The following is a 16,259-nucleotide window of genomic DNA, read 5'->3' on the forward strand; positions in this document are numbered from 1 at the left end:
ATTGAAGAAAATAAAACTCTAAAAATTAGGATTGAACAAATAGAAACCAATAAATCTAGGAGACTACAAGATCCCATCAAATACAATAAAAAGGCTGAGAAAATTGAAGAAAATATACAGTACCTGTTAGGGAAAGCTAATGACCTGAAAAAATGATACAGGAGAGATAATCTACAAATCACTGGACCACAAGAAAGCCTGGATCAAAAAAATAAAAAGAACATGGAAAACATCATGCAGGAAATTATAAGGGAAAATTGTCCAAATCTGCTAAAACAAGAAAACATTATAGCTATTGAAAGAATCCACGGGGCCTCTCCAGGAAGAAACCTCAGGATAAAACCTTCAAAGGCTGTTATAGTCAAATTCTAGAAATCTCAAATAAAAAAGAGAATATTGCAAGCATCAAAAGGAAAACAATTCAAATACAAAGGAAACACAATCAGACATACACAGGCCCAATCAGGCTCAAAATTGAAGGACTGGAAGACCTGGAATACCATATATTGGTCAGAAAAGGACCTGAGATTGCAATGCAGTATGTAGTACCCTGCAAAATTCAGTTTATACTGCTATGAAAAAGATGGATGTTCAATAAAATAGAGGACTTCCAGAATTTGATAACAAGAACCACAAGAACTGAAGAGAGAATTCAGTCACCAAATGAAGGACTCAAGAATTTCAGAAAAATGTAAATGAAAAGGGGAAGGAAAAAATGGGAAAAAGAAAACAAATATTGGTCAAGACAAATTAAATTTTAGGGTATATAACCCTAAAAAGGAAGATATAACACAATATTATTGCAGACATTGGACTTAATGAATGTGGGTATAGTTGGGTCTTGTCTCTACATTGAAGAGGACCAAGATGGCATTACTATGTTTGAGATAAAACTCCCTGAAGCAAACCAGGAATGTTAACTTTAAACTAAGTGTCTCATTATCATTTAACCCATTTTAAGTCTTCTGTGCCAAAGAAGCTTCACTCTTTGTCTAATGGAGAGGCAGTGTCTCCCATAACCTAAAATAATTTGTAAATTTATCAGATGTAACCTCCCGAGATTCTCAGTACTTACAGATCTTCAAGATTCTTGTAGTTAATTAGGTCAGTGTTTGAGTTAATTCATGCTTCATTTAACAAGGGCTGAAGAACCCAGGGTGAAGGGAAGGGGATAAGGTTTAAGAGAAAAATAGGCCTGGTGGAGGGGAACAAATAGTACAAGAAATTATTTGAGTTTGGGTGAATAGTTGGCTCATGAGCAGGATTTTGTGTCCTTGTAAGGCTCTTAAAAAGGGGGTAAAGTAAAATATGTTTATAATTATAATGTGATCCACCAATCTGTGATGATACTTTGATAAAAATATGAGCTTATCAAGCCATCAAATAATCAAAATATGATTGATAGTACTTATTAAAATATTAGAGCAATAAATAACACCTAGGTGAAGAAGAAAAAAAGATGTATAATTTTAAAGGGAAAGAAAGGAAAGTTTGAATGATGAGTAAATTCTGTTCAATAGATTTGACCTAGAGTGGGAATAAGATACATTCCCACTTGGGTTTAAAAATTTATATTGATCTACAGGGAAGGGGCAAACAAGGAAAGGGAAAGATAGGGGAAGAGGAACTGATAAAAGAGAAAGCAAATATATAAGTGAAAATAACCTATAAGTTAATTGTTTTCTTTTATATTATTTTATTTGTGCTTTAATTTTTATTTTTGTTAAATTTACTTACACATTACTAAAATATTCTTGCTTAAAAGTAAACATAATACCTTCTCCCCCACAAAAATATAAAACCTTGTGAGAAATAAAGTAAAAGAAAGAGAAAAAAAATATGTTTCAGTCTGTGTTCTGATACCGTCAGCTCTGTCTCAGTGTATCACTTTCTTTATCATAAGTCCATCATAGCAGTTACTTCCATATTTTGCCACAGCTGCTGTTGCTGATTGCAATTCCCTCTATCCATGCCTCCCCACTACCCTTTTCAATTGTGTTAGCTCTCCAGATCCCCACGTGGGATATACTGAACTGGTTTGCCATTTCTCCAACCTATTATACAAATAAGGAACTTAGACAAAAAGTTAAGTGACTTGTCCAGGATCACAAATACTATAGGTATCTGAGATCAGAATTGAACTCATGAACTGACTTCTGAATTGTCATTCTAGAGTATTATCTAGTTGCTCAATTATATTATGCCATATTCAAGTGAACAATATATATTCTTTAAGATTTATGTACTTGGCTCTAACTGAATAGACTATAATAGATTAGAAATTTCATCTCTTTGAAAATATTCCCAATAAATTAGTTTGTTTGCTAGGCTAATTTCATTTCTTTAGCTGCCTTTTTTGCACTGAACAGACATTTCAAAAGCTCAGATTTGGAGTTTGCAAGTGAGGAATAGGACAGCGTTTTATTATCCATATTAATTCCTCATCCATGCTAATGTGCGTACTGCTTTCTGCTTACTGCTTTCGTCATAACTGCTTTCTGGAAAAAAAAAAACTGGGGCCCCATTTTGATTCAATATTTGAAAAACTATCAGAAGTCTTTTTGTTCCTTCAGACTAGAAAATTTCTACCTGAAGATACACTCTTCTTATCCTCACTCACAGAATATCTTTATTGAAATTAAGATGGAAAGGTTTTCTCCTTCTTATAGGACTATCTTTCCTCTAGTAAGATAAGAGTGGACTAAGGTTAGTACATGTATTTCACCTGATTCAGTAATGAAAAGATGGAAAAGCAAAAGCGAGAGCTATGATTTTTAGAGATAATTTTACAATTCCATGGCATTTCACCCTTAGTGTCACCTTGCTATCTCTCATTTCTTTCTTCCTCTGGGTTTCAGGGCCATAATTTGCAAGATGATCACTTTGGATGATATAGTGTGCAACTTCCCATGCTATAACCAACATTTATGATTCCTATAATCTCTGCATGCTAGTTCTTATTGTGTGAAAGAAATTCATTTCTCCAAATCAGCTAGTATGAAGATAAACTACTCGAAGAGTTAATTGACTTGAAAAGAAATTAGGAATGGCATTGTGATTTTATTTCTATAGGGACCTCCTGGAGAGAAAATTGTCATCCATCCAGATGAGTAAAATAGACTGAGACAGAAATAAAGATGGAGATTTTGATAGAGAGATATACAAGTACAGAAATAGATAATGGATCAATTCATGAATATATGGATGTGTAGACAGTATTAAATATATTGATGGAGTCATATACACTTATATCTTTATGTGTGTATATATATCCATAGTCGTACATAAGTTTAAATATATAAATTATGTTTATATATTTGTTTGCATCAAAAATATTTATACGCACATATGTGTGTAAATATGTATATACAGAAAGACAGAAAGGTGATAGAAAGGTAGATAAAACTAGAGATAGATAGATAGAAAGATGATAGATAAATATATTTGTATCGACATCCTCCCTAATCACAAATACTTTTCTATATTTCGGTTACTTTCAAAACTTTTTCCCAGTTTTGAAATACCAAATGGACATTAGAATTCATTCTCTAACCTTCCAAATATTCCATTATTGAATCTGACAAGTCAACCCATTTAAAAGCATTGTCCAAATTTGTTGCCCTTGAATTCATTGACCTAGAATAATCACACTTCCTGTCCTATAGAGATTTACCTTTAGACATATATCTATATACATTCACATTACATACACACACACACACACACACACACACACACACACACACACACACACACAAACGTAAATGAAACACATTGTTGTTCTTTGGGCTTCACTTTCCTTAATAACCTAAATTGAGAAAGAAGTCACAAACTTCAACTTCTCAGAGGGCAACATGAGAAAACATACATTTAGAGGATTTCAGGTCATATTAGTGATCTCCTAATTTCAATTAGTACTGAGAAATAAATATAATTGGCTTTATTTCCTGCAGTTATAAAAGTCCATTTCTAGGCAATGGAATCAAGGGGATTTAACATCTACTTCAAGCCTTTCAAAAGTAAATTCCCCTTAAGAGTTTCTGAAGGTCAAACACCTTTGAAAATTGCTAGGGAATTGTTGAAGTCCTCATTAACATCAGTCATTACTGCTTGTATGTCTCTTTCAGGCCTGATGCTAGGAGCAGAAATTCAAAGCTAGGCGAAGAGAAGGACCAAATTATCCAATTCCTGTATTTACAAATGACAAACAGAGACATGCAGGGATTAATAATAGTTTTTCCAAGTTTCAAAATGACAAAGTCCAGATAAAATAACTGTCTCCTTTTAAATGAATTAGTTCTTCAAATGATTTTATTCAAAAGTCCTATCATTTTTGCAACAAAATTGTATTACAAATAAGGAAATGGAAGAGACAAAGAAGCAAAGGCAGATTTGGCACACAGTTCCTGTGCCCCCCAGGTATCTTTGGAGTGTTCCATCATAAATATTAAGCTATGGACAAAGATCATCAAGGCATTAATCCACTTGCCAAACTCTACTTGTGATCAGTAACACAAATTTGCAAATAATTAATGGTAAAATTGGTTTCTGTCATCATAGATCTAAAAAATAAATTTGACCTATTTACATAATGCTCTTGAAACTCACAAAGTATAATCATATAAATCATCTCCAATGAGCATTAAAATGACAAATATTATACTATGCACATGATATAGACATGTGTAGGGGGAATCAAGGAGGATGCAGCTTACCCATAGTCAAGTCACAGCAATTCAACAACCATTTTTTAGTATTTGCTATGTCCCATATATTCTGTGTAAGCATTGAAGTTTCTAAGAAAAAACAAAAGCAGTTCCTGACATCAGTGAACTCACAGTAAATGGCAAGGAGAATGCAAGTAAATAGGATGTAAAAATGATATTTACAGGAAGAACCGAAAAAGGTCTAAGTGAAAAATCAAAAAGATTACCCAGCTCATAAGAGCCAGGAGCAGAATTTGGACTAAGATTTTACTTTATTCCAACCCTCCATTTTTATCCACAATAAGATGCCAAACTACCTCTCACAAAAAAATACTTATACTGAGGTCATTCCCATGATTCTGAATTCACACATTAAGCCCCTGAACAAAGTGACCAGTCACAAAGACAAATAATCATAATCTTAATGAAAATTCCTGAGATAATTATACAGATGTGCATATATTTCAGTTTTGTTATTAATGTCATTAGCTTCTCTAGCTTCTTACAATTCTATACATAATCTGGAGAATATTTCTTACCTCACTAATTCCATTCTCAGTATTTTATTTTTATTTCTTTCATCAAGCTTTTGACTTGGTTTTAAGATTTTATCTGCATCGCTCTCATTTCTCCTCCCAATTTTTCATCTGCCTCCTTTAATTGTTTTTCAAAGTCTTTTTTGAGCTCTTCTATTGTCTGAACTCATTCTCTATTTCTCTTGGAGGTTTTGGATACAGAAGCTTGGACTCTATCATCATCTGAGTATATATTTTGATCCTCCGTGGGGTCAAAGTAATTTTCTATGGCCCGATTCTTCTTTTTCTGTTGTTTGCTCCTTTCCTCAGTATATGATTAATTTATCACACTTGCAGGGCTTTGGGGGGATTTAGGGACAATCCACAGGGACATTAATTCCTCTAATGTTTTATGAGAGGCTTCAGGCACTCCCCTCTGCCCTTTAGCTGTGAGGATGGTCCCTGCTAGTTTATGGTAGTGTGGAAGCCCAAACTGATGATCAAACTGGATCTAAATGTGGGCAAACAGCTGAGTACTTGCTCCAGGGAGAGAAGACAGATTTCTGCAATCGCCCATGATCCCCTTCCTGTCTATGGGATGAGATCTCTGGACATGGTGAGTGGCTCTGCAGATTCCACCACAGGTTCTCACCTCAGGACTTCTCTCCGTACTCATTCTGGTGCCACAGAGTTCTCTCACGACCCCTTCCGGCTGTTCCCAATGATTAAACTGCCCCTTCTGCCATGGACATAGGTGTCTAGCCAGGCTGTGCTACATGATATAGACATGTGTAGGGGGAATCAAGGAGGATGAGGCTTACCCATAGTCAAGTTACAGCAAGTCAGCAACCATTATTTAGTATTTGCTATGTGCCATATATTTTGTGTAAGCACTGAAGTTCTTAAGAAAAACAAAAGCAGTTGCTGACATCAGTGAACTCACAGTAAATGGCAAGGAGGATGTAGCTGGGGCTGTGCTGTGGCTTTTTCCAACCCTGGTCTGGGTAGAACAGACCTGTCCTGGAGATCTTCTAAGTTATCTTGGACTGGGAAATTGTATCACTCAGTCTTTCTGTGGGTTCTGCCCCTCCAAACTTTGACTAGAGTCATAATTGGATAACTTTTAGAGATTTTGGGGGAACAAGATGTGGGAATTCTTGCCTTCACATGGACATCTTAGTTCTGCTCAATTGATTCCATTCCAGTTGGCATACTCAAAAATATGGCAAAACAGTGAAAGTTAAACTTCTGAATCTGAAGACATTTTGGTAATTCTTACGGCATAGAACTAGTGAAATATATTGCCAGAGTCATTTGGAGTAGGTTCTATGAAATATCCAGAGAATAAGAGACAAACAGCATCATCTCCTTTTTTTCTATGAACTCTTTGTCCATCCTTTGAGAATTATTAGTTAGGTAGAGTCCACTGTATAAACAGCATGGTGAAAATTTTTCTCCCTTTAGTCTCATTAAAATATCAGCCATAAAATTAGAGGCTAATAGGATATTCTCAGCTGATGAGGGTCTAAGTCAAGAGTTGATAAACAATTATTGAATGCCTACTATATTCCAGGAAATGTGTTAAGTGTAAAGGAAAGGCAGGGAGGAGGATGAAGAGAATATATGCAGCAAAAGGGATGAGGGAGAAGAACAAAGGCAGTATATCTGATAGGAAATGAGGGGAACAATATTGGCTCTCCCAATAAATGGGGAGTGGTGGTGATAAGATGTGTTAGACAGCCATGAAGGTCAGAGTCATGACCATTAGCAAAACAAACTTTGTAGCTTCAAAACAAAGAAGGAAGAATCCTTAACTATTGAAGCTAAGGAGGGAGAGGAGCTAATACCTTGAAGTTTTTGTAATCATGACTGAGATGTTGCAGATATTCAGTAAGGAAAAGTTGTTTAGAAACATCTAAAAATTAGAATAAACATGTGGTAATTGCAGCAATAGTGAGAAGATTCCCCAACAAGATTACCAAGTAATAGTTTGTAAGACATGCATTTCCCATATGTCCTGTATCCTGGAATAAACCATTAAGGCAAGATCAAACTCTGTTTTTCTACCTTTTTGGAGCAAACAATCTAATAATTCAGTCATATTTTTAGAAATGATTTACATGATAAATTACATGATAAAAATCATAAAAAATCATTTTGCCTGGGTGCATTTAGGGTCAGTAATTTAATTTTTTTATTATCTCAGAGAAAAAGTCATGGGGAAGACAAGGACAAATATTTAATTAGGGACCCCAGCAAAGCTGACTTCACTTCCAGCTCACCTCAATCCCTGTACTTCATTAACTTTTTTTATTGTTAATATTTTATTTGTTTTCAAATTTTAAATAATAATAGTTTCTAGCATTCATTTTTTGGAAGGATCTGAATTTTACATTTTTTTCCCATCTCCCTCCCTTTCCTTCCCCCTTTCCCCAACAGAAAGCAATTTGAATAATGTTACAATTGTTTCCATGTTATGCATATATTAAAAATTAAATGTGTTCAGAGAAAAAATATCCACAAGGAAAAAATATTTAAGATACCAAACTTAAGATAACATTTTTTAAAATTTTTTTTTAGATTTTTACAAGGCAAATGGGGTTAAGTGGCTTGCCCAAGGCCACACAGCTAGGTAATCTGAGACCAGATTTGAACCCAGGTACTCCTGACTCCAGGGCCAGTGCTTTATCCACTGCACCACCTAGCTGCCCCTTAAGATAGCATTTTTAAAAATTGAAGATAATGAACTTTCTTCTTTGTTTAAACTTCATAATTCTTTCTTTGGATACAGATGGTATTCTCCATCATAGATCTCCTAATATTATCCCTGATTTTTGCACTGATGGAGTGAGCAAGTCCATCAATATTGATCATCACCCCATATTGTTGTTAGGGCATACAATATTCTTCTGTTTCTGCTCACCTTACTCAGTATCAATTCATGCAACTTTTTTTCAAGCTGTAAGAAATCCCATCCCTCCTGATTTCTAAGTTATTCCATCATGTACATATACCACAGTTTTTTTTTCGGTAATTCTGAATTGAAGGACATACCCTAAATTTCCATTTCTTTGCAACTACAACAGAGCTATTATAAATATTTTTGTACATGTGGGTTTTATTTTTTTAGCATTTTTCATTATCTTTTCAGGATCCAGACCCAGTAATGGTATTGCTGCCTCATAGGATATTCACATTTTTATTGTCCTTTGGGCATAATTACAAATTGAGGGGCCAGCTAGTTGGCACAGTGAGTAGAGCACTGAGGACCTGAGTTCAAATTTGACCTTGGATACTTAATGATTGCCTAGCTAAATGACATTAGGCAAGGCAATTACCTCTATTGACTTCGATAATTAAAAAATTTCAAATTGCTCTTCAGAAAGGTTAGAATAGTTCACAGCTCCACCAACAATGCATGTGTCCCAGATTTCCTACATCCAACAGTAATCATTATCCTTTCTGGTCAAATTGAGGAGGAAAGTAAAGAGAAAATTTAGAGCTTCTTTGCTGAACTGTCTGCCAATAATATTTACAAAAATACTAACTTCCTAAATTAACAGAGGATGAAATAAATTACTTAAATAACCTTATTTCAGAAAAAGAAATTGGAGAAATCATCAATGAACTCCATAAGAAAGAGGCTCCAGATTCAAATGGATTTACAAGTTAATTCTACCAAACATTTAAGGATTAATTCCTATCTAAATAAACACTTTTTAAAAAACAGGAGAGAGTGCTCTGTCCACCACCCAGCCACCCCTACTATTATTACTATTTTATATTTTATTTTATTTTGGGTGTTTTTGTGGGGTTTTTTGGTTTTTGCAGGGCAGTGGAGTTCGGGTGGCTTGAATGTCATATGGCTGGGTGATTGTTGGGTGTACGGGGCCAGATGTGGGCTCCAGTGCTAATGGCTCCAGGGCTGGTGCTCCATCCATTGAGCCACCTGACCATACCTACAATTATTACTATTATTTTTTTAATTTTAATTTTTTTCTCTCCCCTTTATCGCTCAAACAAGTCTATATTTATGGAGGAGGGGGTATTTCGTTCGTTTACTCTTAAACAAGAATATTTTATTAATGTAAAAAAATTATTTGTACAAAATGAGAATAAACATTAAATAAAAAAACAAACAAAAAGACAAAACAAAAAAAAAACAGGAGAGAGTTCTGCCAGACTCCTCTTATGACACCAATATGGCACTGATACCTAAACCAGGAATAAAAACAGACCGACAAAATATTTTAGACCAATCTCCCTAATAAATATTGATGTAAAAATACTAAGGAAATTTTAGCACTGAGACTGTAGCAAGCTTTTACTAAGATAATACACAATGATCAGGTAGGATTTATTCCAGGTAGTCAGTGATGGTTCAATATCAGGAAAGCCTCTACATTATTGAATATATCAATAATAAAACCAACAGAAATCATATAATTATCTGAATAGATGCTGAAAAAGCTTTTGATAAAATACAACATCTACACTAGCAAGTTCAGGAATAAATGGAGTTTTCCTTAAAATAATAGATAATATCTATCTAAAACCACCAAAAATATATATGTAATGGAAATAAATTCAGAATTTCCAGTAAAATTGGGGTGATACAAGATTGTCCATCATTACCATTATTATTCAATATACTGTTAGAAATGCTAGCTAAAGCAAAAAGAGGAGAAAAAAATAGATGGTATCAGAATTGGCAAAGAGGAAGCAAAGCTTTTACTCTGCAGATGATCTGATGGTATGTTTAGATGGTAGGCTCAAAGGAGAATGATGGTGTGAGAGTCTAGATGTGGCAATGGAAACTGAAACATATTCTTAGCACTGTGCTTATGTGAACCCAAGTGGCTCAGTGTGATAAGTTACTTCTCAAAAAATCACAAATCAGACCTTTATCTGGATTTTTTGTTGTTGTTGATTGTCTATAATTATAAAAGGGATAGAAAAAACATGACTAACATGGAATAATCTTTTTTTAGGTTTTTGCAAGGTAAATGGGGTTAAGTGGCTTGCCCAAGGCCACACAGCTAGGTAATTATTAAGTGTCTGAGACCGGATTTGAACTCAGGTACTGCTGACTCCAGGGCCGGTGCTTTATCCACTACACCACGCAGCCGTCCCAGGAATAATCTTAAAAGTATATTCCTGGTAAATTGTTTTTGAGAGTTGGTCCACAAGAATGAGTGAGATAGATTTTTTTTGTTTCTTTGGGTTTTTTTTTTTGGTTTGCTTTTGGAAAAGCAATGGGGTTAAGTGACTTGCCCAAGTTCACACACCTAGAGAATTATTAAGTGTCCAAGCTCAAATTTGAACTCAGGTCTTCCTGACTCCAGGGCCAGTACTCTTATCTACTGCACCACCTAGCTGCTCCCAAGATATATGATTTAATGTCAGATTTTGGAAAATCTGGCTCAGAATAAAAAAATGTAGAAGTTCAAGAAAAACATATTTTAATGTCACTATTTCTTTTGGGAAAAATTAAAGGTCCTTGATGAAGCAAAATATCTGAAACAGTGGTTTTGGTGTTGATAAAGAATTAGAAGCTATCAGGATGTCCATCAATTGGTGAATGGCTAAATAAGATTTGGTATATGATTGCGATGGAATGCCATCGTGCAGTCAGAAATGATGAAGAGGCAGGTGCCACCCCCATCCTAACTTAAATCTCTAACTCCCTTTCTGACTCTTCATCCTTCCCATTTTCCCCCATCGATTTTTCTCTAACCTCCTCTCCTTGCCCCTTCCCTCTCACTCTGCTTTCCTCCACCCCTCCTCTGCCATTCTTATCCTTCCCTCCATCTCTTCTCTTTTCTCCCTTCACTAGCCTAGATGATGCTGTGGTGGAGTCTGTCCAGACAGACATGAAGATGTTGTACCACGGCATGTTCTCCAAAATGGTCATGTACCTGACAGGCAAGTTCAGATACCAGTGAAGTCTATAAACTTCTGGAGAATATGAAGAAACTGCTTGATATATCTAGAAAAGAAAGATATTGCTGTAAACAGCTCCTGAGCAAGCAGCCTACAAGTTGGATACATATTCAAGGACACTAGAAGCAAAGTACAAGACTTTAGACAGATGATGAAAGAATTCTTTAGCAGAAGTGCTTTACTACAAAGAAATGTTTTCTGCAAACTGAAGTGCATTGGGACAGAATATATAAAACTTCAATGCAACAATTCCATAAGGAATCCATGGGTGATCCAAGAGAATCCAGTCCCAACCTTGATGCTATTCCTAAAACTCTACTAACCTACCCCCCATCCCCTATCTTCATCTTGTCCTCTGCTTTCTTTTTTCTCCCAGACCAAGACTCAGATATCAGGATTGACCCAGACAGGAATAGACCCAGAGGCTAGGCTCTGGACTCTCTGTGTTATTCCTTCTCCCTCCAGATTGATCATTAGTGGATGGGAAATAACATTTGTACATTGAAAACAAGAATTCTTGTTTTTAAATTAAAATTTATTATATTTAAGAAAATTACATTTATCCTGTGATTACCAGATTTTTTAAAAGAAAAAGATGATGGATTAAAAAAAAACTTTTAGTCTTATATTTTAGGATCATAATTTTCATTCATAATATTATTTTTCTTTTAGTTTTGCATTGATATATATATATATATATATTTATGAAATGAAACAAACATTTCCATAACATAATACAGTTTATTGGAAAAGATGATTATACACGAAATTGTAAATCTACTAAATAAAATTTGCTTTTCCTTTCAAATACACATCAAAATTGTTATTTTTTTCTTTTCTTCTATCCTCTCCTCCCAGAGATGTCAATCATGAAAGGAAAATAAATATTTGCGTTTGTATATGCCTATGTGTGTGCCTGAGAGTGAATGTGTGTGAATGGAGGTATAAAATTATTCTAAGCATACTTCTATTTATCAATTCTCTGGATGCAGATAGCAGCTTTATTCATATGCCACTTATAGTTAATTTAGAAATTTATGATAGATCCAAGAAATTATTCTCTAAGGCATTCATAAAATAATATTACTGTTACTGCATACAATGTTCTCTTATAAACAGAGTAGTTCTTTTTGATAACTCTTTGGGCATAATTACTGATTGGTCTCCTAATGTTTGAATCAATTGCCAATTCCACAAATAGTGAATTAGATTTGCAAGTATTTTCCAAGTCATCTCTAAGTTTGCCACTTTTCACTTCTATCATGTTAGCAATATGGTAGCTGTAAAATGATATATAAAGGGGCATTAATCTTCATTTCTCTACTCAATAATGAATTTGAGAACATTTATATATGATTATAAATTATTTTGATTTCTTTATTAGAAAACTTCGTGTTCATTTCTTTGACCATTTATCAATTGCTGAGTGATTTGTTTTCTTAAGATTTGATAAACTTCTAGTTACAATGTGTGAATTTCCCTCAATCTTATTATCGTTCACTATTTTTCTTCTTAGCATCGCTTCTTGCCCCATCCTGGCCATCATAAGGTTTCCTCTTACTCTCTTATTAGTTATTTTGCTTCGAATTCTAAAATTCCCTTTCCTATTTTCTCTCTTACCCTTCTAATCTTACTCTATACATCCATCTAAAAGTCCTTTCCCCTAGCCCTAATTTTCTTAACTCTCTAGATTTTCAGTAAACATTTAATTTTCTTCAGATATAAATAGTTGAGGGAAAAGTCCCAACAATGCATGCCCTTCATCCCCACCTGCTTCATCTCTATTAGTTATTTGGTTCACATCTAACATTTGAGATCATTCAACTTTTGCCTTTTTTTATCCAATTTTATTTTTTTAGCATCATCGAACACTCATCACTTAGTCACAAACTTTCTTTCAGACTCCTAGTAATAACATTTCAAGCATTATTAAAATATTGAACTCCTAATTCTCTCACTCTCTCCATCCTTCCTCTATTCCCTTCTTGAAAGGGCAAGTATTTTGATGTAGATTATGCATGTGCAGTAAGGCAAAATTTATTTACATATTAATAATGTCACAGAAGGAAACAGAGAAAAACCCCCTCAAAGCAAGAGAAATAAAGGAAGTTTAAAAAAGTAAGATTTGATCTGAGGTTGGACAATAGCTATTCTATTTCTATGAGTGAATAACATTTTTTGTTACACATCTTGGATCAATGAATTGGTGAGAGTAGCTGCCATTCACATTTGATCAGCTTACAATATTGCTATTGTTTTGTACAATGTTCTCATGTTTATTATATTCACTGCAGTTTTCAACAGTTCATGTAAGTCTTCCAAGGTTTTTCTGAAACCAGACTTTTATTGATTATAGCATCTTACAACGCAAGTTTGTCAATCATCTTAAAGTCATTTGGAAGGAAATATGGAAAAGCTCAGTTGAGGTGTTGCCTTTACTCTTCCATCTATCTCCACCTCTGTTAGTTGGCAAGTAAAGTTAAGTAAAGAAGGCTTTTCTTCTCAAGAGACTTGAAATTAAATATACTAATTTAAGAAACATCTACTGTATGCCTAAAACTGTCCTATACACACACACACACACACACACACACACACATATATGCATGTATATAGACAAAAAAAACAATTTGCTTTTAGGGAATATAGCTAGATTCTAATTAACATAAATAATCCCCAGAGGTCGTTGCATTTTTAAAATTCAAATCAGATATTTCCCTTGGACCAAAACCAACTTTATCATTGTATTGTATAATTATAGATTCAAACTTTATCAATTGAAATATATGCGATCATTTCGAGATTCATTATTTTTATCAACTAACCTGGCAGTATGAAAGCGAAAAAGGACCAGATGAATCTACTAGGAGAAATAAGAAATTAATACTGCTATAAATAATAGAAAATAAATATATTAAACAAAACAGAAAAATAAAAAAAAATTGTTAAAAAAATTAGGTGTAATGAAGACTAATTTCAATTTGAGGGATGAACAAAGATTTTGTACAAAATCATAACTCAAAAAAGAAATAGAGGCACTTTAGTTTTTATCTAGCTAATATTCTCATCTTTAAAACAGCAAACATAGGATTACCAAAGTTGAAGTCCCAATAAAAGAACTAGAATAAACACACTTTCGTATAAATTCAAAGATGTCTGTATTGCCATATGTTCTTGAAACGATGAATAAAGCTTCAACATGCAAGGAAAGAAAAAGAACAATCCCACAAAAAGATAAATGGAAGTAAAAGAAAGTGAGAAGGCAAGCTTCCTACTGGGGGCAGAAACAGCATCACCACCCTGATGTCTACTTTTGGTTAGGGTTATCTACAGTTGTTGAGGGATCAAATATTGTTCCATTGATTCTTCTGATGACATTGTTGCCGAAAGAGAACCGTGACAATTTCACCATTGACCACAACAACTGGTGGGATGGGTTTAATATTATGTTAAAATAGATCATTGGTTAATACCATTTCAGGCAATCTTTCATCTAAAGGGCATTTTCCTGGGTGGCTTTGTTAAGGGCACCTCTTTTCCCTTCTTTAGGCTACCTTAAAATATTCATTATTTTGCATATTTGACAACCCAAATTTATACCCTCCAGTTTGGGTTTTTTATGTTTTCAAGGAGAGGGAATAAATCACCTTCCTGATTATCTTTCTCATGGCAACTATAATTTTCTGGTTCCTCAGGCTATAGATGACGGGGTTCATCAGTGGAGGCAATGTTGTATAGGACATTGCAATTAGGAGATTTTGGATAGGTGACGTGTCTGATGCGTCCGTGAGGACTGCAAGTATTATTGAAACAATAAACAACAGGAGGATAATTAGCTGAGGGGAGCAAGTGGAAATGGCCTTGTAGCGCCCTTCCACAGAAGGAATCTTGAGTACTGAGGAGAAGATGCGAATATAAGAAGCAATTAAAAGGGCAAAGCAGAATGAGAAAAGACTTAAACTTCCCAGAAGTAATACAAACTCAGTATGAAACACATCAGAGGATAAGACTTTCAAGAGATGAGGGACATCACAGAAAAACTGATGGATCACATTGGATCCTCTGAAGGGCTGGTGGAAGATGTTTCCTGTGTGGACAGTCGAATAGACAAGCCCACTGAACCAGGAACCAGATGCTGCCCCGAGACAGCGTAAAGGATTCATTATAATGCCATAGTGTAGGGGTTTGCAGATGGCCACAAAGCGGTCATAGGACATGGCCACAAGCAAAGCAAACTCTGCTGATACAAAAAAGGCAGAGAAAAAGATTTGAATAGCACAGTCAAGGACGGACAGAGAATGAATCCCAGACAAAGTATTCACAATGAATTTAGGAAGAGTGACGGAGATGGAGCAGATATCCAGGATGGATAAGTTGCTCAGGAAAAAATACAGAGGAGAGTGAAGCTGTGAGTCAGTAATAATTGCAGCGATGGTGAGAAGATTCCCCATCAGGGCAGCCAGGTAAATCATGAGGAACAGGAGAGCATGTAGAACTTGTAGCTCCCACACGTTGAAGAATTCAATGAGGAGGAACTCTGTGATGATGGAGAAGTTGCCCATTCCTGTTAGTTCACCAGAAAACGCTATGAGTAGTAGAAAAAATTATTGAGAGATTAAAGAAGTAAAATACTCATTAAGAAAGAACCTGAAAATTAATCCATCCAATCGGACCTGAAAAGAATTGTATATCTTAGCTCTCCAGAATAACCAGTGGAATTTATACACAATTAACGTTAAGAAAATGAAAAATAGCACTTCAGAGTTAATAAGGAGGACTATCTCCTCCAAAGGGGAGAAATTGATTTCATACACACAGAGATAAGCATATTAATAGAAATATTACATAAAATATATTAAATATGTGTATTTAAATACCTACTTCTATATCTCTCAATGACCCATCCAAGCATCTATCTTTCTATCTTTTTTAACTGTCTATAGATAAACATATAGAGAGAATGAGAGAAAGTTGAGGATGAGGGAAAGATTTATATTTTCATTGTATGTTAAGAGGGTGTGGGCTCAGAAAATTGGCCTGAAAACATTCAAATGTCCTGTAAGTTAAGTTAATTTTATTGATAATATTATTGCAC

At 34.7% G+C, this 16,259-nt stretch overlaps 1 protein-coding gene across 1 annotated transcript; it reads right to left on the bottom strand.

Annotated features, from left to right (window-relative positions):
* Positions 1-14,781: 14,781 nt before the first annotated feature.
* On the bottom strand, positions 14,782-15,726 carry LOC141519459 (olfactory receptor 14I1-like). Its single transcript, XM_074231697.1, has one exon. It carries the CDS (start codon positions 15,724-15,726, stop codon positions 14,782-14,784), a length of 945 nt encoding a protein of 314 aa, XP_074087798.1.
* Between the last annotated feature and the right edge of the window lie 533 nt (positions 15,727-16,259).

This window comes from Macrotis lagotis, chromosome 3 (assembly GCF_037893015.1).
Source record: "Macrotis lagotis isolate mMagLag1 chromosome 3, bilby.v1.9.chrom.fasta, whole genome shotgun sequence".
NCBI lineage: Eukaryota > Metazoa > Chordata > Mammalia > Peramelemorphia > Peramelidae > Macrotis > Macrotis lagotis.